The 27,772-nt window shown below is 33.7% G+C and overlaps 2 protein-coding genes and 1 pseudogene across 2 annotated transcripts; 2 read left to right on the top strand and 1 right to left on the bottom strand.

Annotated features, from left to right (window-relative positions):
* Positions 1–325: 325 nt before the first annotated feature.
* LOC143631322 (heavy metal-associated isoprenylated plant protein 4-like) lies at positions 326–5,889 on the top strand. Its single transcript, XM_077100116.1, has 4 exons — positions 326–463; positions 1,035–1,195; positions 5,320–5,407; positions 5,474–5,889. The coding sequence occupies exons 1-4, from the start codon at positions 352–354 to the stop codon at positions 5,782–5,784; spliced, it is 672 nt and encodes a 223-aa protein (XP_076956231.1). The 5' UTR covers positions 326–351; the 3' UTR covers positions 5,785–5,889.
* Positions 5,890–7,763: 1,874 nt separating this feature from the next.
* Positions 7,764–8,673, bottom strand: LOC143631370 (AT-hook motif nuclear-localized protein 23 pseudogene; annotated as a pseudogene).
* Positions 8,674–24,994: 16,321 nt separating this feature from the next.
* LOC143631321 (benzoate carboxyl methyltransferase-like) lies at positions 24,995–27,739 on the top strand. Its single transcript, XM_077100115.1, has 4 exons — positions 24,995–25,069; positions 25,173–25,571; positions 26,160–26,414; positions 27,392–27,739. Exons 1-4 carry the CDS (start codon positions 24,995–24,997, stop codon positions 27,737–27,739), a joined length of 1,077 nt encoding a protein of 358 aa, XP_076956230.1.
* Positions 27,740–27,772: the final 33 nt, after the last annotated feature.

Below are 27,772 nucleotides of genomic sequence, written 5' to 3'. Positions count from 1 at the left end.
TGGACATGTATTTGCTACACGCTGCTACATATACAGGTATTTGCTACAAATTTGCTCCTAACACAAATATGGTTTCGTAGTAGTAGCCATCTACAAATCAGTTTTCATTTTCCTTAACCAATACATACATAAGTCACAAGTCACACCACATAAGTTAGAATATTTCAAAAAGTGACAAATACCAAACATCATTTAAGCTCATACGTTTGCAGTGGTTAGTGAACCACTCTAGTTAAAGTCCCACCAAACATTAATTTCTTGAAACACATGACATGGTTTTTACAACATATAGAGATATTCATAAGTGGTGATCATATTATAACTCCAAGAAGTAGTCCGGTTGCGCCGACCATGGCGAAAGTAGAATCAAAGAAAGAAACAATCAGCATTGCAGTTTATAAAGCTAATTTACATTGCCAAAAATGTGCTCATGATATTAAGAAGCCTCTTATGAGAACTCCAGGTAATAAATAATTTATTCAAACTGAAAAAGTTTTTTTTTTCTCATGTTGTCACAAAATTGGTGTTGTTTGTTTGAAGGCATTATTATTATTATTATTATTATTATTATTATTATTATTATTATTATTATTATTTGTTGTACAAATCTTCGGTCCTTTTTTTTATAAGATCAATTGATACTTGATTCTAATAGGGGTGTAAACGAGCCAAAAAGGTCTATTCGAGATTAGCTCATTAAAGCTCAAATTAACCTAAGCTTAAACAAACCCAAGCCTTAAAAGTAAGTTTGTTTAATAAACAAAGCATTACTTGAGTTTCAAAGATCTCGAGTAGGCTCGCATAGGATCTTTTGTTTATATACTCATTATTTAATTTATTAAGTGTATATATATGTACAATACTTACTATTATATGTAAAATTGTAGCGAAGGTATCCGATATATATAAGTTAATTAATAAATAATAAACAACTTATGTTCTAGTTTTAGAAATATTGCGAAGTTGTAAGTTATAGTGCTAAATAGATTTTTTTTAATTATTTATATATATATATATATATATATTGTAAACAGGTGTTCATAAAGTTGATGTTATGCATGAAAAGAGTGAAATAAGAGTGGAGGGCACTTTTGAAGTAAATAAAATACATGGAAGATTAGAAAAATGGAGTAGGAAAAAGGTTGAGATTTTATCACAAGAAAAGAAACCAATGGTGAAGGAAATCAGCAAGAAAGTAAGAGTTACTTCAACTCGTATTATTTTATTTTAACGATCTCCAATGGTTGGTTTTTTTAGATTCAAACCAAGCCAAAAACCATATAAACCATTGGAGTAATTGGTTTAAACCAAAAACTAATGTTTGAGGTTTGATTTTTCAAACCAACAAAAACCATCCATTGTGGGCCTCAAACATCAGCCTACATATATATATATATATACCCATATTTATATTTATAAAATATATTAAAATATTATACATATATACATATTTTTATATTTATTTCAAAAATCATGTCTTTTTGTTTGTGTATTTTTTACGTAACAACTAGTTTAACGGCTAATTTTTTTAACGGCTAATTTTTAAAACGACTAGTTTTTTAACGATTTTATTATCTATTTTTCAACTCTTAGTTTGATTTTGTTATCTATTTTTTAACGATTTTAGTATCGATTTATTAATGGGCATTTTAAATTATGTAATTTTTTTTGTTTATCTATTTGTTATATTTTAGTTAATCTATTTTTTTACTAAATTTTATTATATTGCTATTTATTTAAATAAAATTATAAAAAATAAATATTTTATAGTATTTTGAAATTCTTATTTAAAATAAATGTAAAAGTAAGTGATGATATGGAAATGTAAAGATGGTTTGAGAATGTGTATTGTTGGAGTAAAAAAGATGGTTTTTAAGAAAGCTGATGTGACAGTGATGTGGCTGGTTTGAACCAAAATCTGTTGGAGATGGTCTAATACACTAGTTAAGCAACTAAACACTTAAATATAATCAACAAGTTTGAGGCCCGTGTATTACACGGGTAATTGATGAAAAATTTAAACTTTAACCATTAAGTAAAATACATTTAACAAGATGATCATATGTTATTAATACAATTACAATTTACATTAAAATTACATAAATTAATAACTAAGATTACACAAATATGTTACAAATAAGTAAAACTTTCCTTATACATTACATTTGTGATTGTATTGGTCGGTATACATTGTTTATCAAAAATCAAAATCTTTAGTACATGTCTGCTTATAACCCTTGATAAGGTAACATATTACGCGTGTCAAATAAGGTTCTTCATGTACATAACAACCCTAGATAAATGATAATGTATCCATGAAACTAACAAAAAAAATATTCATATACATTAAATATCATACATTTTAATCTAGTTAATATGATGTCATTTAAGATCATCAGCTCATGTTTATCCAAAAATCATGATTATCCCAAAAACCAGATTACCCGAACTTGATAAGATAATCATCCTTAGAATCTTTAGAATTTGAAATTGATTGATCATGATAAATTTGTTGTCATTAATATTATATCTATGACAAATTGTTAATTGATTATATATTTTACAATTAACAATTGTATAATCAAGAAACATATAAAACCAAATATTAAAATATAACAAAATGATTTGTTTCATTTAATATTAATGTAATTGCTAGAAAAATGGCAAGACATACTAACATTAAAGCATGTTCAAATAATAGTGATTATTTTGAGTTATCAGAATATTAAAAATTTTAAAGTTGCACAAAGTGAAGGTAGTGATTTTTATTTATAATAGTTGAAAGTATTTGATTAGGAATATTTATATTTTGAATACTAATCATGTGTTATTAGTTAATACTACGGGAAGTTGTTTGAATATTTAACTAATCGATATATATATATATATATATATTAACAACTTATAGAGAAAAAAAAGAAGCAGAGATTTACGATTTAATGAAAGCATGGTAAATGACTTTTATCGGATTAACAATCTTTTATTAAAAAAACTAAATGTGAAAATGGAATATGTTCTTTAAATATAATGATCAACATGATTAAGTTATGAATAATAATAATAATAATATATTTCTATTAAGTTACATTATAATTAAGATGTGAATCTTAAGGAATTTTGTTAAATTTTAATAATAAATGTTATAACTGTATTTTTTTATAAAAAAATTTATGTATAACTTTATTATTTTTGAATATAAATCATAATAAACACTTAAATTTTGTATTAATCAACAGGTAAAACTAACATAACCCCAGTTCGTTGTATTTGTATAAAAATAAAATTAATAAGTTAATATAATATCGAAATTATGTAAATAACTGATGAAAACGATATTCTAGGTTTCAATATCTTAAGTAATTTGTCTTATAAGGCATATTAAATTAAATATATAATTTGTCTTATAAGGCATATTAAATGTATAAAAAAGTATAAATCAACCAATAAAATATATATTTCTGAACCATTTTTGTCTGAATTATGAAAGAAAATATAGAAAATTTTGATATTGACCTTATTGTTAAAACCCTTTATATTACACAAAAAAAGTCATAAAAATGACAAATAGTTCATATAGTAAATTGTTATACATATGTATTATAATTATAATTTTCAAGATATATATAATAAGTATTTTTCATGTTTGCAATATTTATTCAAAATATTTAGAGAAAATTAGAAAAATAAACATTTTCCTGAGTTCAAATGCATATGAGAAAATTTTAATCCAAATTTGAAACCAAACTTATATAAAAAATTTTGCACTCCTGCTCGAATCTCAGTTTAAAAACAATTTTTAGTTACCAGACAAGTCCAAATTCTTCGACAATGATGCATAATTAATGTCAATGAGTGAATCAGTTATTATTTACATTTATTAAAAATATTAAATTCATATGTTAAAATTGTTTAAAATATAAAGACCATATATTGAAATAAGTTGGAAAAAGATAAGGATGGCTAAGAGAATGACAAGTGGCAAAATTAAATAGTCTTTTACTAGAATAGATAGATGCTTGAAACTATATAGCTGTTTGTGTCAACAATGTCAAATTGATGACTAACTAGTATAATTAATATGTGTACATTTTATTTTGGCCTAATTATAAAAACTAGCGGGTAATAACCTGCGCTTCACCATGGGTCAATAATCTATTTTATAAAGTATAAAAGTAAAAGAAAACATGTGTAAAATTATTAGCCCAAAAATTTGACCAATGACACTCCTAACATTACTTGATGTCAACAAGCAATCTTGTGTTAGCGGAAACGTAACTTCATTTGTAATGATGACACGTCTCATAAACAAGGGTGGTTAAAGTATGTTCATCAGTTAATTCATGTACTATATATATATATATATTCAACATGGAATTCGTACATGAGTACTATGAAGTCATGCCCCTTGAAGCATTTTACATTTACAATTCCATATTCGGTAAAGATGTTAATAAGATAAATGCATAAGAAAAACATTCTAATATTAATAAATTAAACTCATGTAGAGAAAAGAAGTGAAATCATTGTGATGATAATATAAATATAAATATTCATCAAGTAAACTTTTCAAGCATTTTTTTTCATCAAGTTAACTTTTCAAGGATTTGATTATTGGTGTAATGGTTTTTATTAATCCCAACTATTATATTTTGGTTAATGTCGGTCCCAACTAACGAATTGGCTCTTGGCGGTCCCAACTTTTAACGTATTTGTTCCCAACGGTCCGCGACTAACAAAATACTAATGTCGTTAGTTACAGGTCGCCGGAAAAACGTTTATGGCCGGAAACTCACATTTTTTTTTCCGGAAAATGCAACATATCGTCCCAAACATCTTTGTAACTTTGTATCGGGCCTTTAGGAACATTTTGCTAGTAAAAACCCCAATTATTGAGGTCCCCAAAACCCTAGAATCATAGTCGGAATAGGTTGGTGGTGCTCAAGTGATGGTGGTGGTTGGTTGGTGGTGAGTCAATTGGTGGTGGTGGCGGTGTTCAGGTGGTGTTTTCCGGAAAAAATGTGACTTTTCCCGCCAAAAACGTTTTTTCCGGCGACCTGCAACTAACGGCGTTAGGATCCTGTTAGTCACGGACCATTAGGAACATATACGTTTAAAAAAGGGAGTGTCAGAAGCCAATTTAAGCTTACTCCAAATGAAGATAGTTATATACCTTGATTAATTGCTAGTTGAGACCGACAGCAGCCAAAAGACGATAGTTAGGATTAATAGAAACCTATATACCTTGATTAATTGATTAGAAAATAGTGACAATTACATTTTTGCTTACTCCAACCTTATTGTTATGTTCTCTCTAATAAGGAAATTATAAAGACAACAAAAATAAAAGCCTATATGCATTGCGACAAATGTGCGCATGATCTTCGAGCCAAGCTTCTCAAACACAAAGGTAAATGCACAATAATATCATTGAGTTCTTTGTTGTAAGTATGTAAATTAACGTAAAATATTACAGGTATACACAATGTCAAAACTGACATAAAGTCGCAGACTGTTCTAGTAGAAGGGAGCATCGAGGCGGAAAAGATTGTGACCTACATGCAAAAGAGAGCTCGCAAACACGTGGAAATCATAACCGAAGCTCCTCCAAAAGAGAAGGTTGAGAAGAAGGTGACCGTTGATGTTGTGTCCACCAAGATTGTTGATTTTGAAGAGAATAAAGTTGAAGCAAAGGGTATTGATGGTGAGATCCCGTATTTTGTTCACTACGTCTATGCCCCTCAGATGTTTAGTGATGAAAATCCGAATGCTTGTCTAGTCATGTAGACCAAATGGCATGTTTTATGTTCATTAGATTCGTCATTTTTTTATTTGTATTGCAGATATACAGAAAATCCAGCTACTAGCCTACTATGTTGTCACGTGACTAGCAAGTAACTAAATTAGAAATTCGTGAAAGATATCTAAATTTATGGTTTTTATGTAACTATTAGTTTACAAGGTAAAATTTTGTTATTAAATTGTTTCGGTTAACTATAAAAATACGAGGGGCGCCACCCACTAGCTAGCAAGATTTTGTTATTAAGGTAAGACCGTTCGGTTAGACCATAATCAGTTATATAACTAGTTTGATTGAGTTTATTTGAATCATATGCATTAGAACTTGTTAGACCAACTGAATCAACGACTAAAATAAGGAAGAAAAAGTAGTCGATGACATGCCTCACTAGCATAATAAGAGCTACACATAAAATCGCTATTGCCTTAAGAAAACCTCAAACTAAAGCTACTATAAATATATACCTTATTAGGTACTCGAGACATCAAGACCAATAGACCATAATACATATAATAAACACATGCATTTATAAATTCTCAGTAGATTTAAAACTAGAAAATAAGAAATTAACATGTATCCTTGAAAAAATTAAAATCCATATCTCATGTAATCAAAACACATGCACATATTAGAGCATCTACAATGAGGTGTGGAACCCAATGTATGGATGATGTAGATTAATGTGACAAACAAGAGGGGACGAAAGTTTGTTTCACAAGTCTGTGTGTCCATAGACTTCATCCAGACATTATAGGTGACAAAAGGTGGAGCCTTACTTTCACAACTACACACACATATATATACATATAACATGTATATATATTTTATATTATTTGATGGGTTTGTAAAGGTTTATTGTTGTAGAATAAAGTGGAGTTTTCGAGAACAAAGGAAATTAGATGTAACGTTTTGTAGATGTTTGTTGTTGTGGATGCTCTTATCATTCATGACAACATATGTTGGAGCCGGACCTAAACAATTGGATCTAGACCGAATCTGAAAGCGGACTGGACCTTGGGCTGGTTTTGTCTTGCCCAAATGCAAAGTATTATTCAGTTGTATCCATCAACAAAAGATCGAACTCTCAAAATACTTTTAAATTAGCCCAACCCAAAATTACTGGCCCGACAGTTTATTCCAGTTTTCCAACACAACTGACTCAGCATGGCCTGATTGAGACTAGAGGTGTACAAACTTGGTTTTTCTTTAAACCGGTTCGGTTTGAGTCAATAAAATCAAAACCGGGTTCCCACCGCTGTCTTTGGCCAAATCGGTTTCGATACCAGTTCCAGTTTCCGGGTCACCTCTTAGGGGTGTGCAAGAAACCGAAAAAACGATTCGAAACGGAAAAATCCAAACTGAAAAAACCGAACCGAAACAAAAACCGACGGTTTGGTTTTTTGTTTTTGTAAAAACCGCAATAACGGTTCGGATTTGGTTTTGCATGTAATAAAAACCGAAAAACCGAACTGAACTCCTAAATTTTTGTTTTTTTTATATATTTTATATTAAGTAAATTATAAGAATTTAAAAAATATTTATCTCCAATATTTTTGATCATATGTATAATAGTTTATTATTTTACAATTAACAGTATAATTTATACCCAAATTCATTATTTTTTTGCCAACTTTTTTTCGACCTAAAGTTTTCAAGCTCGAACCGAAAAAACCAAAACCGAACCGAAACCGAAACGGAAACCGAAAAACCGAAACTAAACGGTTTCAAAAACTCTAAAAACCGAAATTTTAGTTTTCTGTTTGGTTTTAACTAAAAAACCGTACCGAACCACACCACACCACGCACACCCCTATCACCTCTGATCAAGACTAACTACCATCTTTAGGTCAGGTCTTCGGTTTTAGATTTTTGTTGCTGTCGATTTCGATTAAGAAAAGTAAAAATTGATTGATTGATTAACCATCTATAAGCAATAAAAAGATCAGAAGTTCAAAACAGTAACAACTACATAAGAACATGATTTTATCAAAACTCACAATATAAAAAAAAAATAAACTAAAACTACAACCGAAATAAACAAACTAATTAACCTAATAAAATCACATTCAAATGGAAAACAAAACAATAAATGTAGTAATAAGTGACGGACCCAGAAAATCTTTCTTATATCAGAACGCAGGCTGGTTTGCCACGTTACCAGCCCAACCACCACCACCATCCACCGGCAACTGAACATGCGGCATGCTAAGCGGCAAATTAAAAAACGGCAAACCCATAGACGACGGCTCTTGAAACACGTGATCAGCATCACCCGCGCCACTATCCACATCCCCATTACCAACCACATTTTCATCTTCATCTACCGGCAACCTCTCATACGCCACATTCGTAAAAGAAGCCGCAATAACAATAACCGGCCCAGACGCCACAAGAGCCCCAACAACATTACCACCCACAACCTGACCTTGTCCCCCAGCTAAATAAATTGTCAGGCTGGTGGCCCCTGGTGGGGCCGGGGGCGGTAAAAAGGACCCTGACAATGACAACAATTCAAACCTGCCTTGCAGGGTTAAAACAGACCCTGCATAGGCAGGTTGTCTGAGACTTACATTGTTAACGGTACCGGTACCGCTAACAATGTAAATCCCACGTTGTTTGTTCCTAGCATAGTTAGCGACGGATGAGAAAACATCACATCCGTCGCTGATTTCTAGGATGTGGGCACTAAGCGTGTTGGCGCTTTCTCGGGTGATAATAAGTGGTAGTTTTGGTTTGTTTTTGGAACCGGGAGGGCGGCCACGAGGGCGACGGGTGCTCCCGTCGCCCGAACTCGTTTGGTTGGCGTCGTCTTCGGAGTCCGGAGGGATTTGGAGGCGGAGGTCAGGGAAGTTTTGGAGGTGGAAAGGAGTAGACATAGTGTTATTGTTATGAAACAGAATAGAATGTTGTGGGAATCATAGGAATGAATTTAAGGGTTTAAAAAGGTAGTAACACACGAGGATGTTTTTTTTATGACATGTGGGAGAAAAGAGAGTATGTGTGTTTTATTTAGTGGACGTGGAGAAAAGACACTAGAACCCACATGGGGTTCACTTTGAATCTTTTGGTTTCCATGTTGGTGGTAAATTGGTATTGAGAATCAGTTTTCTCAGTACCGGTATTGAATTTGGTATTGTCAGTATTGAATTGATATCAAGTTTTGGGTTTTCGGTACCGGTATGATTCGATATGATACATGTATTTCCTGAATTTTGCAAGAAATATCCAGGGGCGGCTCAACGATATCGGAGGCCTAAATTGAAACAAGATTTTGTGGCCCCTTTTAACACAATTGTGTTAAAAAAATAAAAAACAAAAAAAAAAGAATATGTTAATAGCTGGTCTCGAACTTGTGACTTACAACTAAAAAGTATACCTGCTTACCATCAAACCAATAGTTATTTTTGTTTTTTAATCCACTGATTAAATATATATATATATATATATATATATATATATATATAATTTGGAGGCTCTAATTAAGTGTGGGCCTAAATCCTTATATTCATTTCGCTGGCCCACGGGCCGGCCCTGAAAATATCGGTACCGTACTGGTATCAAACCGAACATTTCGGTACTGACACCGATACCAAAATTGGCGATTTTCGATACTGGTATCGGTACCATGATACCGAATTCATCCTTAGTTAGCAGTGGAGGTGTATAACATAGGTGTCTCAGTGAGGTGAAGGGGGTTTGAGCTGTATAGTACATAATAGTGTGGATTTAAAATAAAAATAAATAAATAAATAAAAAGTATGATTAGTAGGTGTATTAGTCATTATTCTAATTTAAAAATAAAAAAAGTTAACAGTAGGCCTTTTGTTTTAATGTTGTTTACACCATTAGATTTATCTTGTTAGAAGTAAGGTAAAATTATTTCCAATAAAAATAGGTAAAGTCTGCTTCCTATAAAGTTTTTTTAGAACTAGTATTTGCAACTTCAACTTTCAACACTTGTTTTAAATTGTACATTTGAAGGTCTCCTTACTTGATTTTAATTTATGTTGGGATAAATTGAGGTAATATCCTGACTGTTAGAAAATGATGCAACCAATTTGTAAGGTAAGCTTCTGGTATACGTGCTCGTAACGAATAGAATATTTTTGGTAAGTCAAATAATGTGACCATGGGCGGATCTACCTTGGAGGAGGGGGTGCACGGGAACCACTCGAGCATAATGCTATATATAAAATCTTGAGTGCACCCCCTTATAAAATTGGAGTGCATTGCTTAACAAAACTAGAAAAGTGGGGGAGTGGCTAAGGCCTTGGTTGTTAAGGCGAATTTCTGGGGTTCGATTCTAGAAGTTGGGCATTCGTTTTATTTTCTTACTACTTCTGAAATGCACATATTTTTATTATATAGATAGTTATTTTGGACATCTGGTTTTCTTATGCTTGAACAACTTGCAGGTAGCTTTTTTATATGACATGTTAACATTTTATACAAATGTGAAATAAACCTAATCCATGAAACCAAATTGTCAGTAATGGTTCGGTTTTAAATTTTGAAGTTTCGGTTTTCTATAATAAAAAACCATTATTAACGGCTTGCCTCACAGTTTGACATAAAAAACGTCAAAACCGGACCATGAACAATCCTACTTGGATGACTACAAAAACATAATGAATTTGATTGTTGAAATTAAATTTGATTGTTGAAGGCTTGAATTTAGTAAATATACAACCGGACCGTCGAAACGACCCAAATTTTTTTTATATATGACCCTATAAAACTGAAACATCTAAAAACAGTCCATCACCTGAAAAATATTCCTGGATCCGCCACTGCGTGTGACAAACAACCACATTCAATTTATCACAACTGTCATAACCCATTCCATTATCTGGAGCCCGGCTTCGAAACATAGTTATTTCCCCCGATTTTCATAAGTTTGATTTATTTACATTTCAATGTAAAAACACATAAATCGTTTTATTTAAGTAATTCACGCATCTATTTTACTATTTAGGATGTGAATTTCGTATTAGACAAAGTCACTTTTAGTTATCTCATTTAATAAAAGAAATCAATGTGAATTCAATAATCAGTTTTATAGTGTGAAGGTCAGTTTTATATTTTTATTATTTAACTAGACGGGTGCCAGCGCGATGCAGCGGGGAAAAAAATCATAGTAATCATGTTCGTTTGAAACTTTGAAAACGTTTGAACTAATCATCACTTTTGGTCAGCTGGTTTCCGAATGTTCAAACCATAGCAAACAGTTTGGTTTGTGGTTTATACAGAAATTTGGCCATATAAAACCGGACTGGACGGTAAACTTATTATTAAGGCTCAATTCATGAAACCAAAACCATTGGTAACGATTTAGTTTAAAGTTTCTACGGTTCAATTTCGGTTCTCAATAACAAATAATCGAACCAACGGTATAACTTAGAAACCGTTAAAACCGAATTGTGAACGCCCATACGTAATATGTTAATTTTTTTATTTGAAAAATATAGCAATATCATGCCCAAATTAAAGACAATAAAATACTCATTTTTATGGCGTAATTTTTTATAAAAAATATTAACGTATGAAAAAGTTATGGTCGTTGTAAATTGTTGGTGGGAAGTTATTTACAATTAAAATTAAAATGAATGTATAGGTAAAGATAAAGGTCCAAAGAAGTAACTATTTCTTAAATGTCTCGGCAAAGCGTTTAGCTGCCGTCATGATGGCATCCCACATAGATGGCATGCCATCTTTACCTGTCAAAGTGCGGATAAGCTCTGGGTACTCGGCGCCCTGGATGAAAGCGGCGCGAACAAGATCTTCGCTTATAGTGCCTAGACTTAGCTTCTTTGAGTTGAAACGAGTGATGAAGTCTAGCAAAGATTCGTCTTCCTCTCGGACGCAGTTGAGGATCGTCCACTGCTCTTCAGTATATTTTCTTTGTTGACTGAAGTGCTGGCTGAACTTGTGCTGGAAGTCTGCCCAATCATAGATGTGGTGGACCGGTAGACGATCAAACCACGCTCTGGCTGCCCCGACGAGCGTCATTTGGAACATGTAACACCACGTGGGTTCCGTCCAATTACTGATGGTTGCCCCCGCCATGAATCTGTTCAAGTGATCGTCTGGGTCGGATACGCCATCATAAGTGCCTATGTTGGACATCTGTTTGGCACTCTTTGGAGCGATTGCTTCCGCAATGTCTCTTGCGAACTTGGACGTTCCCTCATTTGCAACAGTCGGTCTGAAAGTTTTGGAGAAGTCACGTGGGTTTCCCCCTGCGCTCTTTGGCTTGAAAGTTTCTCCAAAATTTCTTTTCGAGCGGAAGTCTACTTCTTTACGCTCCCCTTTCGTCTTATGACGAGGGTTTGCGTCACTGTCAGATTCTTCCCAATCGTCATCCGAATACTCGCAACCATTGCTCGTGTTGAGCTGTTGTCGAGTGCTTCCGAATTCGTCGTTGGCCTGTTGGAGTGAACGTAAACGTTCATCCAACTCAGCTTGGAATTCTTTCTGACGTGCCTCCGCCCAAGCATAAGTGCCTATGTTGGACATCTGTTTGGCACTCTTTGGAGCGATTGCTTCCGCAATGTCTCTTGCGAACTTGGACGTTCCCGCATTTGCAACAGTCGGTCTGAAAGTTTTGGAGAAGTCACGTGGGTTTCCCCCTGCGCTCTTTGGCTTGAAAGTTTCTCCAAAATTTCTTTTCGAGCGGAAGTCTACTTCTTTACGCTCCCCTTTCGTCTTATGACGAGGGTTTGCGTCACTGTCAGATTCTTCCCAATCGTCATCCGAATACTCGCAACCATTGCTCGTGTTGAGCTGTTGTCGAGTGCTTCCGAATTCGTCGTTGGCCTGTTGGAGTGAACGTTTACGTTCATCCAACTCAGCTTGGAATTCTTTCTGACGTGCCTCCGCCCAAGCATTAACTTGATCTAGTGTTTGGCGGGGAAGCCTCGTTTGTTGCTTCTCCACCTGGGTATCAATGAATCCCAGGGGAGGATTGTTTACTGCACTTGCCCCGGCTTGGGTAGCGGGGGTAGTGTTCGTAAAAACCGTGTATTCACCGGTATTCCCCCCAGTAGCTGGGGTTGTGGTTACCGGGGTTTCTTGGTCACTCGGTGGCCTTGGGCTCGGAGTAACCTTAACCATCATTCCAGAAATTTTGAAAAAACTGAGAAAAAGAATTAGTTCTAGCTTAATGCACGGATGGCGCCAATGAAGAAACACTAAATGGCCCCGACAGATTACGGATAATCTTAGGGTTAAGTAGATGTTTCCCACGAGGGTTAGGTCCGGCAAAGATGGTTATTCTTCTTGACCTGCAAAACAGACACCGTGAGCTCGTCACTGAGAAGGGGGGGTTCCTCCTTGTGACCACCCTCCGGCGTGAGAATCAGACTAGATTGCTCTGAATATAAGTGTATATTGAGAGGAATAGCTAGAGAGAAGATAAGATGATCATACCGTTCCAAGGTGTTGGAGTATTTATAGCCGAAGGTAGGTTTCCAAGCAGGTACGGCCAGCTGTATAATATTCCTTTTCCACCAACTACGGGCTATGTACGTGCCACGATGGGAGTTGGTGGGTAGGCAGCGGCTGATAGTGACATTTTGTACTGAAGAGTGCTCCTCCTCGTACTATTGTCGGTGAGCTGTCACCCTGTGATTGGTTCATGGGCTGCTTTGGTCAGATCTTGTCTATTTTGTCCATACCTTGGCATGTATAGTACAAAAGATCTTCCAGAAGCGTACGGACTAGCTCTTTTGGGCGGGAATATTCCCGCCCTGCTCATTCCTTCTTCAGGTGACATTACTGAAGTATTAAGAGTTAGTGCCTTATGCGTGTAGCCTTACTGTTAGTGCGGGTGGCCTTCCTTCTTGGCTTGTACCCATAATTGCGGGGACAGGCAGGGTACTGTACCAAGGGAGGCTTTCCTGCGGGAACAGCTGGCTTACTGCGTGTAAGGTCTTCATCTCTCTGAGCATGGTGGGTCCTGCGGAACCAGTTGGTCTTTGCGCAGACGTACCTCTTCAAGGTGTGTCTTGCGGGTCCAACTGGGCTTTGCGGGGACCTACCTCTTCATCACGCTTTTAATATATCCAGGTGTTTTTGTTGCTAACATCTTGCTTGTAATGGTATTTTTGTTATGATATTTTATTGGTCGTTCAATATATATATATATATATATATATATATATATATATATATATATATATAAAGAGGTGGATTAATTAATGGTAGTAGGATATATGTCATCTATTTATTGGATTTGTCGACCATATAATGTATCATAGTTTCAAACGATGTTATCTATGTTATCTATGTACTAGTCATTGACGGGTTGGATAGGAGGGCAGGGTGGTTGATGGCCTGCTAGGCCTGAAATGTTTTTAAGAATTTTTTTTTATCTTTCTATGAAAAAAATATTTCTTTTAATGTTTAAATCCAATAACTCAACTCATTTAAGCTTATTTTTATTAAACAATTTTTTTGCACAACATAGATCATAACCAAGTAAAAGCTCATTATAAAATTTTAATTGTTTAAACCTAACAACAAAACCCTTTAGTTAAAAACCCAAAATAAAATTCTCCTTCGGACAAAAAATTAATGTTTCTCATAGACGTCGGCCCTTGATCATCTCATGGGTCCCTAATAGCACGTTCAAGGAAAACAAATGCTCACTAGTTGCTGCTAGCTCCTTCCAGTGAAAACAGAAGCAATATTTTTCAAACGAACAAATGGAAATCACAAGTAAAAGAAAACTAGGAGAGGAACTCACCTCCTTAATTATCTCATGAGTCCCTGATAGCCTGTTTCAGTGAAAACAAAAGCCCATCTGTCGCAACTAGCCATTTTAGTGAAAACATAAGCGACGTTTTTCAATCGAACAAATGGAAGCCCAAACGAACAAATGAAAACCACAACGGGCAAAAGCAGACTATGACGAGGGACTCACCTCGTTGATCATCACATGAATCGTTGATATCCCCATTCAGTGAAAATAAAACCCCCATCGGTCACTGCTAATCTAGTTTAATAAAACAGAAGCGACACTTTTTAAACAAACAAATGCAAGCCATAGCGAACAAATGGAAACCACAACAAGCAAAAGAAGACTAAAATGAGAAATTCCCCTCCTTGATCATCCCACGACTCCTTGATAGCTCCGTTCAGTGAAAAAAAAAATCACCAGTCGCTGCTAGCCGCGTTTAGTAAAAAAAGAAGCTACACTATTCAAATGAACAAACGGAAGCCCAAATGAACAAATAGAAACCACGGCGATAAAAGAATATTAGAATAGGGGATTCGCATCCTTAATCATCCCACGAGTCCCTAATAGCCCCGTCCAGTGAAAACATAAGTCCACCAGTCCCTGCTAACTCTGTTCGGTGAAAATAGAAACGACGCTTTTCAAGCGAACAAATGAAAGCCCAAACGAACAAACGGAAACCAGGCGATAAAAGAATCCTAGAATAGGGGATTCACATCCTTAATCATCCCACGAGTCCCTCGTAGCCTCGTTTAGTGAAAACATAAGTCCACAAGTCGTTGGTAGTTTTGTTTGGTGAAAATAGAAACGACACTTTTCAAACAAACAAATGAAAACCCAAACGAACCAATAGAAACCACATCAAGTAAAACAAGACTAGAATGAGGTTCTCGACAATAAAAGGTTACTAGAATATGGGATTCGCTTCCTTAATCATCCCACGAGTCCCTCATAGTTCCGTTCAGTGAAAACATAAGTCCACCAGTCACTGCTAGCTCTGTTCGGTGAAAATAGAAGCGACACTTTTCAAACGAACAAATGAAATTTCAAACGAACAAATGGGAAACCACAACGAGTAAAATAAGACGATAATGAGGTTCTCGCCTCCTTAATCACCCCCCACAAGTCCCTAATAGCTCATTAAGTGGAAACAAAAATCCACCAGTGGCTGCTAGCCCAGTTCAGTGAAACAGAATCAACAACTTTTAAATAAACAACTGGAAGTCCAGACGAATAAATGAAAACCACAACGAGAAAAGAATACTAGAATGAGGGACTCATCTTCTTGATGTGGCCGGCTTGGATAGGAGGGCCAAAAGAGGGGGGGTTCGATGACCCGGTCCGATCACCCCGCTATGCCTGAATTTTTTTAAAATATTTTTGTTATACCTTTTTATGAAAAAATATATGTATTTTTAATGTTTAAATCAAATTACTCACCTTATTTAAGTATGTTTTTATAAACAAAATTATTTGGAACGTACAACTCAAATAATAGCCAAGTAGCTCATTTAAAAATATAGTTGTTTAAACCCAACAATTAACTTTTTTACTTAAAGCCCAAAATATATTTCGTCTTCGGTCCAAATAATTTTAAGGATTCTCAGAAACGGTCATGGTCCTAGCATCCAAAAGATATTAGTTTTGCTAGTAGGCTGTGCAAAAGGATATATTTAATCTCAAACGTAGATGATTGGACGATCAAACATCCTATTGTTCGAAAGTTGTGTTAACTAACTCTCTTAGATAAATCCAAAGAAATAATTAATATATTGTATATCCTCAGCTGATGTGTTTACGAGTCGATAAAGATTATAAACATAGCGTCAGATAACGAGAGTGTTAACAAGTTAAAAGACATTATAAACATGATATCTTCATATGAAAACAATGTTAAAAGGTTATATATATTCCTAGTAACACACTTACATTATTTGATGTCTAAAGCTGTGTACATATATATTGGCTGTATTTAAAATCTGTAGATGCTCTTAAGTTTCTTCTATTATTGCTTTCTGCATTTGAGCAGCCCGCAGGCACGACCATCTGTGCACTGTTTCACATACTTCTAGAACACTAACTTACAACAAAAATAAAAATGCAGCAATGATGCATAAACAGCCAAATAAGTATAATCAAAAGTGCAAACGTGGTCTTTTTGCTATTTAATATTCATACATGAATTTAGAATTTAGACTAGACACTAGACTAGGTTGGGAGATTCTAAATTCCTTAATCAAATCAAATGATTCTTTAAAGGGTTTAAACTATTTCAAATATATATATATTTTTTAAAATTATGTTTTTGTAAACTTTCTTTTATGTAGAAAATTTTGATTTAAATAATCTCAAGTACTGTTTACTAGCTGGTAATGGTCTCAACTAATAAATTGTTTTGTGACAGTCTCAGGCTTCCAATAGTTAACCTATTTTTAAACCAATAATCTCATACTAATTGAATCATAACAATGCTGGTCTTTTAATAATGTGACATCTTTACATATAAAAAACGTGCTTATGTGTCAAACACATGACAAAACCGTGCTTGTGGTGGCAGGCGGTGATGCAGTATGCCACATAAGCATGTTTTTGACACGCATGCATTTCACATCATCAAAAAAAAGTGTAAAGATTTTGTTAGTATAGGATCTTTGGGAGAAAATAGATTTAAATGTGGACCGTTACAAAATATTTCGTTGTTAAGACCATTGTCTTCCATTATACAATAGCTTGAATTATATAAATTGAATTTTCCTTTAATTTTATCTTGTAAAAGTTCAATATATTTTACATTTTGTCATAGTTTTTCTATATTGTTTAAAAGAAAAATTGTTTCTAAAAGTATATATTTTAATAACTTATGTTTGGTTTAAGGAAATGAAGGTTTTTTAGTTAATTTATTGTTGTTAAAGTTGACGTTTTATTATTTTTTATATTCTGTCTTTTTGCCATCAAATTTACAAACGATGATGACAGCCAGTCACGGTAACCTCCAAATCTTCATTGACCACCTTTCATAATCAAATGGAATCGAAAGATCGAAATCATTAATTAATTCTTATTCGTATTCTTTATTAATAATATAATATAATAATGAGAGGACAGAAGAGATGATATATTATAATCCAATAAATGGGATGGTTTATTTGATGATTAAGACTTGAGATCATAAGATTCTAAGTTTAAAACCTGATTTTACGGACTTTTTTTTATAGTAGTGGGTTTCCTTATTGATGATGTTTTTGGATAAGTCAGATTTAGAGTGTCAAAATCAGTAAAGACAATTAACATTCAGTCTCATGAAGACTCACCAGTCATCAAAGTATTGCGGGTGATTACACACGCTGTTAAGAGAGAGATGATATATATTGTGGTTTATCTTTATAACGAAAAAGTTTCATGTAACGTCAATTTTACTTTTATGTACCCTTGTCTAGTAATTATTAGCTTTAACTTCTTGCTAAATTATTGTTCAAATTTAAATAATACATTGTCGTTAAAAAAAAAAAGTAAGGCTCAATAATTACTAGCAAACAACCCAGAGAAACCGAAGAAGATGTAGGTTTTCACTAAGCTAAGCAGCAACATTCGTTTTATTGGTTTCCGGTTCCGATACAAGTTGGTTTCAATATTCTTGCTATTAATTAATTTTCCGTTCCAAATCGGCATGGTTCCACTATAATCGGCCGTACGTATTCAGTTGGTGTTTTAATTCATTTTTTTTGTTTTGGTATTATATTTTGGTAAAAAAAATAGGTAACGATACCGATCTCATCACTATTCCGTTGATGATCTTTAACAATATATTAACAATTAACTAGTTTTTTTTATTTATATATGTTTACATATAAATATGTAGGACACATTTTAAATAGTATGATAATATATGTTTCCCATCACATCACGTGGCTAAAATCATTAAAAAATTGATATATTCCGTCAAAAGTAGTGTTAGAAGAATACAAGTGAATAACGACTAATGTACAGTCATGAATCATCTCTTCATGTTGATATTGCAAAGTGATAATTTTAACATAGGACAAATATATTCTTGGAGACTTGGAATCATATTCTTTGACACACATGACATCAAAAAGGTTTAAAATATTCTTCAAAGTTCAAATATAAACCAACACACCATTTCAAGGTTTTTATAGTTCTATGTTTTAAAAAACAGTAGTAATAAAATTTAGGAAAGAACAAAATTAAATTAAAATTTTAAATTGAATGATAAACTACTTATATTGTGAAAAATTTTATGGAAGTTTGTCATGATATTCAGAGGGTGTAATTTTATAGGAAACACAAAATGTCACTTTTATATAAAGAGATTCCGTTTATGTCCCCACAATTCAAGAGTTTCAGAAATATCCCCTCTAAACACGTCGCTGACAACGTGTTTTTAAGGCGGGGCGATGTGTTTGTAGGACCAGTAAGTAGGTGCCACGTGCTATCAATAACTAACTGGGACGACTTATTTGTTCAACAAAACTTGTCGGGAGGACCTATTTCTTTAACATTTAACAAAGTTGTCGGGACATCTTTTGTTCAATAACTTGTTGGGACAACCTGTTTGTTCGACAAACTTGTCTAGACGATTTGTTTACAAACTCGTCTGGACGACTTGTTAGTTCAACGAACTCGTCCAAGAGACCTGTTTTGTTCACCAAACTCGTCTGGGATGACCTGTTTTGGGGCCAGCTAGCGTTATTTGATTGAAGGACAAACAGTCAGACAAATAGAAAAAAAAACGACGACGGCGTATTTGAAAGGGAAATATATTAAACTCAAACTTATGAGGATATTAATCTCTTTATAAAAGAGAGATTTAAGAATTTTTCTCATAATTTTTTTATACACTGAAATCTAGTAGGATTCTGTAACATACCATTTTCTATTTCTAGAAAACAGAAACATGAGTGTTTGGGTAATATAATATTCAATAAAATCAAAGTTGGATCAATTTTTTTTAGCCTAAAGTGGATTATGAAATAGTGGCTATTTTTTTAACAAATATATTATTTTACTTGTAACATTATAATACGTCAAAAATATGCTAGCACACATGATTTATTTTAGAGACAATCATACTTTATAATTCATATAACGATTTCATGGTTTTAGATTTTAGTCCTAAATGGTGTTCTGCCGTAGACTCGCATTTATGTAGCGAAGACGTTGACCGACTTTGTTGGTCGTCTGGTGGTAGCGATCCCAACAATCAATTTGAGATACTGACAACTGAGTGAGTTGTTAATGAAGAGAAAGCATCGAACATGCAACGGTTTTAAAATCATACGTAGTTAAAGGATGAAAATTTTAAGAGCAGGGCCTTCGTATGTATAACTAGATAAATGCTTATAAGATGTATAATTTAAATATATATTACACTGCTCTATAATTTACAGGTAGAACCATTTTCAAATTATTTCTTCTAATTATTTTTCACATAACCATCTTAACCTTTATCTAAAACATGTTTTAAACAAAGAAATATATTCTTTGGACTAAAATATAACAACAACAATTTGAATTACCCATTATCCAGATGTAGCTTGGTTTGTGTTATATATAACAACAAAAAATTTTAATGTCCAATCATTATTGTGTTTATATTCAAAATATTAAATAAAGCATACATAATTTACTCTTGCTAAATAGATTATTGAGGATTACAATTTCATAAAATTGTTATTAAAAACTTAGATGTAATAAAAATTATAAAATAAACATACGAACAGTGGACCAGTAATACTTTCTAGTCCGGCCCATCATATTAGCCCACAACCTTATAAATGTGCTTAAGAACATGCACATCGACATCGTATTGATTTTGCAGTAATCAAACCTTTTAATTTAGAGGTGACTAAAACCGGTGGTTCCTACATCGAAATTAAAACCGGTTCGATAGCTACATGAATCACCGGTTTGATAACTATTTTTTAGAACCAGTTTGGAGATTGTTAAATCTAACCGAACCGGTTAAAAACAACTAAACAAGTCACTTCTTTCAACTTCAAAACCGGTTTAACCGAACCGGCTTGGAAAAAAAAACAGGTTTTAACATCCGTCAACTAAAACTGAACCGGTTTGGGCTCAAAATCCGGTTTGTGAACCTCAACCTTTTATGTCATGTCTTTCTTTTGGTAAATTACGTGATAACTAATATACTATAATAACTCATTAGATGATAATATTATACATTATAAAGTTTGTTACTTTTTTATTCACATTAAGAATATCACTATTCTTCATATGAATACAACTAAAAAAACAAAAACAAAGCCCCTTCTCGGGTTTGAACCAAAGGCTTACGCTTTACCATGGGATTACTCTATGTACCAGTGATCGGGTTTAAAAAAAGGCTTGGTTCATTAAACACGAGTTTAAGATTAAACCTTCTGTTTCCTAACCGATTTTCTATAAATCTATTATGAAAAAAATTGTAAAATTAAGATTATTTTGTATCGTGGCCCATAGGTTCTTTACTTCTCTCGTGCAATTCCCTTACAAGTTATTATTATTTATTTTTTCCTTTTTTGTATGTAATTTAGTTTATTGTAATGATTTGTAACTTTTAAGAGCAAGGAAGTCGGTGAAAACATTTGTGTGTTTTACATTTTTCGTGTTTTCATTAAAATTTGAGTTATTGTTTTTTCTAACTAATTTTTCATTATATTTTTTGAGGTTTTTTTTGCTATAAATATTTCTCATTCTTCTTATTTTTGTTTCCTTTTATAGAATAACTTGACCTTTCAATATCATACATAATTAGGATATAGGATGGGTCAGTTGTTTTTAATTGTTTCCACAATGTATTTTTGTTATGTGTAGTTTTGCATAAGATTTTAAGTTGTTGTTGAGTTGATTGGGCTGTTGTTGGGCTTATGATCTACCGGGCTATGACACGTTGTTGTTAACGACCCGTATATGACACGTTTTCTCTCTCATATACATGCACGGGTAGTAGAGTTTAGGAATAGTCCAACCAAAAATTAAGTTTTACGCATCATCTTTTTACAATCAAAATCGCTTCATTCATACCAGTTTATAGTGTTTTGTTGCGTTCTTATCTTTGATTCTTATTCTTCATAATCATTTTTAGGTTGGATTTGATGTATAGTTTGTTGACACACTTTATTGTGAGCTTATTTTGAGTATTATCTGAGTTATGTGACAATTGTGTAGTCAAATCATGTCTTTCCAAAAGAGAAACATGAAAGATTAGTTTCATCCGATATTGCAATGGTTATAGATGCATATTTAATGTATATATATCTAAAATTTCAACTATCAAAAGCACAGTAAATCTCTCATGTATCAAACATAAAATCCTCTAGTGAAATCTAGCATAAAATAAAACCAAACAATAAACCTTAAAGGCGAAAATACCCATCATCACATTGTGTTCAACCAGTGGCGGATCTATAAATTTTTTTCACAGGAGCAAGAAATTTTCTCAGTTGACTATCGCTATATACTTATAGAAATCGCTCGGGATTTTTACACTATAATAATACTAAACAAAATATTTACCGGGGACAACCAACCCCCGTAGGCCATACCACAAGCGTAGGTCCGCCCTTGTGTTCAACAAATGGTGTGTTGTCCTTTTGTTTTAGTGGGTATATACAAAGATGAATAATAGAGGCGTCTACAATTCGTTACAGTACAGTTAGGTAACTTAACCAACTACTCTAATACACAAAATGTTGACCTCACTACATCATTTTTTACCTTCAATACTGGTACCGTCCTGGTCCCGAGAATCTCACCCTTAACATGTCAAAAATTGTGTTCACTCTAGTATTATGTCATAAATAATCCCAACCCCAAAAATAGATGGTTGCATTATTATGAGAGATCTAGCTTACCTAATTTGACTATGTTTATGGACCAACCTATGTAAGAGCATAGGCACCCCTCACCATATTAGGTGACATTATTGCACACATAAAAAAACATGGGCATATGTTTGTCTTCTTAGTTCATGTGTTAAAAAATTATGAAAAACATAACGATTTATTCATGCTACTCAATGTTAGTTACATCCATAATGTTGGTATATAGATCTCACAAATTATAATTAATATGGATAAATGAATGGTTCAAAATCAATAAATATTTTCTTTACATATATTTAATGATCATCAATATCAACATAAATTGAGGTCAAAATGTTAAACTTGAACAATAACAATCATACCCAGTAAAAATCCCACTAATAGCAAAGCTATTAACTGGGCTGAGTAGGGCGAGATGTAGGCAAACCATACATCTATCCAAATGATAGAAATGTTGTTTTCAGAGACACCCCCAACTCTAAAATTATATGTATGGAGTCGTATAAAAGAAAAACATAAGTGTAGCACTAGACCCCTAAATAGCAAAATAATAATAGTAGTAGTAATAATAATAAATAAAAGGAATATTGGTTTTAATTAATCTCAACTATGTCCTATTGGTAAATAACAGTCTGAACTTTACACTTGCCAGCTAACAGTCTCAACTATTGGTGTATTTATTTTTAACAGGCTGTGTTGTCAAAAAATGCTTATATGGCAGCTTACATGGCAACCACTACCAACAACAGCCCTAGATCTCAACAAACCCATCTTCCGACCTCCACCATCTGCAACCCCGCTACCTTTTTCACTTCACGGCCACCCACTTCCACCACCGGCCACCGCCGCCACACCAAAATTTCCGCCACCACCGCCGCTACAATAGATCTTTCGTGCCACCACCGCTTCTCCTCCAAGCTTTCTTCTACGTCAGCACTTGCAACCTTCGTTAACCACCTCTGCCTCCCTCCGCCGCCGCCTGCAACCGTTGTCCCACCCTCTACCACCGTCGCCGGTGCTACTTGCAACTTATGTTATGCACCTCTGCAACTTCCGATTTTCTTGAATCAATAAACCTCATATGCATTTGATGGATATTTGAAACTTGAATTGATGAATGATGGGGAGAGATGGTGGAGATACAATGGTTGCCTAATTGGATTTATAGCTGGTGGTGTATCGGAGAAATTTGGGGTTTGGTCAGCGGAACAAAACAAAAGCAACGTACCAGGAGGCTTATGAAGAAAAGAAGCAAGAGAGTTTCTATATCAGTTTGTTTCTCCAACAGTGTTGGCGGGGCTAGGGTTTGGTGGCGACAGGTGGTGGTGGGTGAATTGCAGGAGAGAGAGAGAGAGCATTCTTATACAGACCCACGTGAGCTGCCACATAAGCAATTTTGACAACTAGGCGTGCCACGTCAGCAAATCACTAACGGAGTTAGTCATCCGTTAGTCGCAGCTTGTTAAATACGAATACACCAATAGTTAGGACTGTCAGCAGGCAAGTGTAAAGTTTATTTATTAATATGGCATATTTTGGGTTATTTAAAACCAATATTCCTAAATAAAAATGAAATTAATATATTATAATAATGATAATAATAGCAGTCTTGTATTAAATAGATTCATCAAAATGTTAAACTTGTTAAATTGCAAATTATATCATTTCTAATAAGTTTCTATGTATTTAGATAAAACCTACTATAAAACTATATATCCACACACTATTAGAGATTTAGAGGTGTTCGATAGTTGAATCGGACTCAAAAAGTTCGAAATTCGAATTTAAATTATGCTTTTATTTTTATTATATGGGCGAGATTACATGCAAAGTTGCAAACACACAAAAGTGTGAGAAACCTAGGAAAACTGAATGGGGTGAATGCAGTGAGAAACATAAACGTTTGTATATAATTACGCAACATGTTTATCATCACCATTGGCGAAATTTACTTAGGGCCCGGGGTCTATTTTTTTGCGCAAAAGTGTAAATTTACCCGTTTCCGGCAAGAAATTTTTACACGTAGTGTAAATTTAGTCGTTTCCGTCCGAAAATTTGAGTCCGGCCCCCATTATTTGTGAAATTTTGTATACATTTTGAGTCCCCCTCCCCTGGTGTCTTAGACCAAGCTTCGCCACTGATCATCACGTAACAAATTATATACTTGTGTAACATATATTTTGCTTATCATGTATATATAATTATGTATCATAATTTATAGGCGAAAAACGTTGTATCCGGTAATAATGGATTGCATGATCACGTGTTATTACGCACTAGCTACATAATCACGTAACTGTTAATAAATAGTTTTCTTTTAAAAAAAAACCTATAGCAATTTTGTAGTCGAATTAAATAAAATAAACATCTCTATTTATGGTATTAGTATTCTTTTTAAATAGCTAATTTCCATAAAAGTTGGTCTAATAATAGTAAGTTAAAAGAGTTGTAGCTTATCTATCATGTCTAGACTATAACTTACATGAACATATAACTATTTATATAGCTAGTTATAACTATATAACCATATAACCTAACTTTAAAGTTTAAACTGAAACCAAACTCTTAATTAAAGCAAGCACACACAACTCTAACAAAGGCAAGAAACAACAAACCATGACGACGAAAAAGGTCCATCACATGAACACTGGCAATGGCGAGTCTAGTTATGCACGCAACTCGTATCTTCAGGTACGTGTATAAAAGGTTTGGTGGATTTAACGTGACTAAAATTTTATCGTTAGAAAAAAAATGCGTATAAAAATATGTTATCAACTTATTATGAAATTTTCAGGGAACCGGATTACAACGATCGCTTCCTGTATTACATGAAGCAATTAACGGAATAGCTAGCAAGCTTAACGGCATCCCAAAGTGCTTAAATATAGCGGACTTGGGTTGTTCTTCGGGACCAAATACGTTATTCTTTATGACCAACATAATTGATAGTGTCCACGTTATATGTTCGGAACATAATACTAAAGTGCCACAGTTTCAAGTGTTCTTAAATGATCTTTTCGAAAATGACTTCAATACGATTTTCAGATTACTGCCTGCATTCTATACCAAGGTTAAGAAGAAGGGAGATGAATGTTTTGTTTTAGCTGTTCCCGGTTCCTTTTATGATAGACTTTTTACAAACGAGAGTGTTCACCTTTTTCATTCATCGTATGCCGTTCATTGGCTTTCTCGGGTAAATGCCTAATGCTTAAACGAGATTGGCTTGCTAAAAGTTCAAATGGAATCTAACTTTAATGAGCTTGAGCTTGAGCCCAAACTTACTTGTCGAGCTTGTGAGCCTAAACAAGCATGCTATTTAAATTATTTTTATCCAATATATATTCACATAATAACTATTATTATTTTATGATATATATCAAAAATATAATTATAAATATATCAATAGAACCATAAAAAAATATATAATAAATGAGCTTTCGTATGTTAAACAGGCTGAGTTCGAGCCTGGCTTGGCTCATTTATATAAATTGAATCAGTTTTGGCATTTTGGGTTAGAACCGACGAACCTGTTTAACTAAATGGTCTAGTTTCTTTGGGCCAACCTGACATGTTTGTGAGTTGACCAGTTTATTATTATAGTTGTTAAAGTAAATGTTTTACGTCGTAACTCAAACATCGTAACTGTTCTATATATTTGTTTTAAATTTGAAAATTTAAAAATATTAATTTACGAAAAATAATGTTAGCATGCGAATACGTGCCATGCCCGGGTTTGTAATTTAGAACTACCTTCTAACATAAACAGTTTTTTGGTTTGTAGGTGCCTCAAGGCATTGAAAACAACAAGCTTAATATATACATGACTAAATCAAGTCCAACAAATGTGTTTGAAGCATATAGGAAGCAATTTGAGAAAGACTTCACAAAATTTTTACGACTGCGTTCTCAGGAACTTATACGCGGTGGGCGCATGATTCTAACATTTCCAGCTCGGAGTATTGCTGATCCAGCTAGCGAAGATTGTTGCGTTATTTGGGAACTTCAAGCCAAATCACTTGTTGATATGGTCACAGAGGTATATGGTCTTCTTGAGTGAACGATGGTTTTCATCCATGTGGTTTGTCTAAATATGTGGTGTTAGTCCAATAGTTTCAAATTTGCGATTTTCGTCCCTGTGGTTTCATTTCACTTGCAATTAAACCCAAATTCATTAACACTGCTAAGTCTGGTCATTAAACTCGTCAGTATGCCCCTCACATGAGGGACAATTTTGTCATTTTTTTCCCAAATCACCCTAGCCCCTCATGTGAGGGGACTTGCGAATTAGGACTAGGGTTTATTTGAGGATAGAAAGGAAAAAACTGCCCCTCTCGTGAGGGGCATGCTGATGAGTTTCACGATCAAATTTACAGGGTTGATGAATTCGGGTTTAATTGCAAATGAAATGAAACCACAAGGACGAAAATCGCAAATTTGAACCTATTTGACAAAAACGCAGATTTGGGCAAACCACAGTGACAAAAACCGCTGTTACTCTCGGTCTTCTTTTATCTATATATGTTATCTCAAAATTATTAACAAAACATTAAAAGTTGTGATTATATGTTAGAATACATGTAAATGTAACTAGAATCTCATAGAATGCTATCAAATTATACATACAAAGATATTTGAAATGATTCTTGAGATTCTTTATATGTACATAAAAATACCATTAAACTAATTTGTTCATTTTTTTTTACTTTTAAATGTTTACGTACACATGTATAGATTATGTGTAAAAAATATATATACACCTGAATTATACACGTGTATCTTCATACATAAATGAATTATGTTTATATATATTTTTAGAATGTTAGAAGAGATGAATAAACATTGCATTTTAATCATTATCGTAAAGTTTTTCAAAGATCGAAAAAATAAACGCCTTATTTAGTTTTTACTGTTTTCGCATAATAGTGGTTCTTAAATATTTAGTAGTAATTGAAGATTTTATATTCGGCTTTGAATTCTTACTATATATTACTGTATTCTACATTTCTACTACAGGGCCTGGTTCAAGAATCTAAGGTCAGGTCATTTAACATCCCATATTATACACCATATGAGGAGGAGGTTAGAGATATTATTCGAAAAGAGGGTTCGTTTTCTCTTCACAGTTTGATCGGTTTCGCCCTTAATTGGGAACCATACGACACAGACAAGATGAACACGGATGTTCCTGGGATACACACGGCTAAACTCATAAGAGCTGTCATCGAGCCAATGATGGCAACTCACTTTGGAACCGCCGTAATGGACATGCTATTTAAAAAGTATGAACACCGACTGGTTGATCATCTAGCAACTAAGAAAGGGATGAATTATAACCTGATCATTTCTTTGATTAAACATTAAGTTGTGATCTTTTCTGTGTAAACATTCACTAAT

The sequence above is a fragment of the Bidens hawaiensis genome, unplaced genomic scaffold (assembly GCF_021521415.1).
Source record: "Bidens hawaiensis isolate Kalapana, Puna unplaced genomic scaffold, B.hawaiensis_p1.1 tig00006061_1, whole genome shotgun sequence".
In the NCBI taxonomy this organism is placed as follows: Eukaryota; Viridiplantae; Streptophyta; class Magnoliopsida; order Asterales; family Asteraceae; genus Bidens; species Bidens hawaiensis.
The sequence above is the reverse complement of the archived record's forward strand: the minus strand, read 5'-3'. Positions and strand labels throughout refer to the sequence as shown.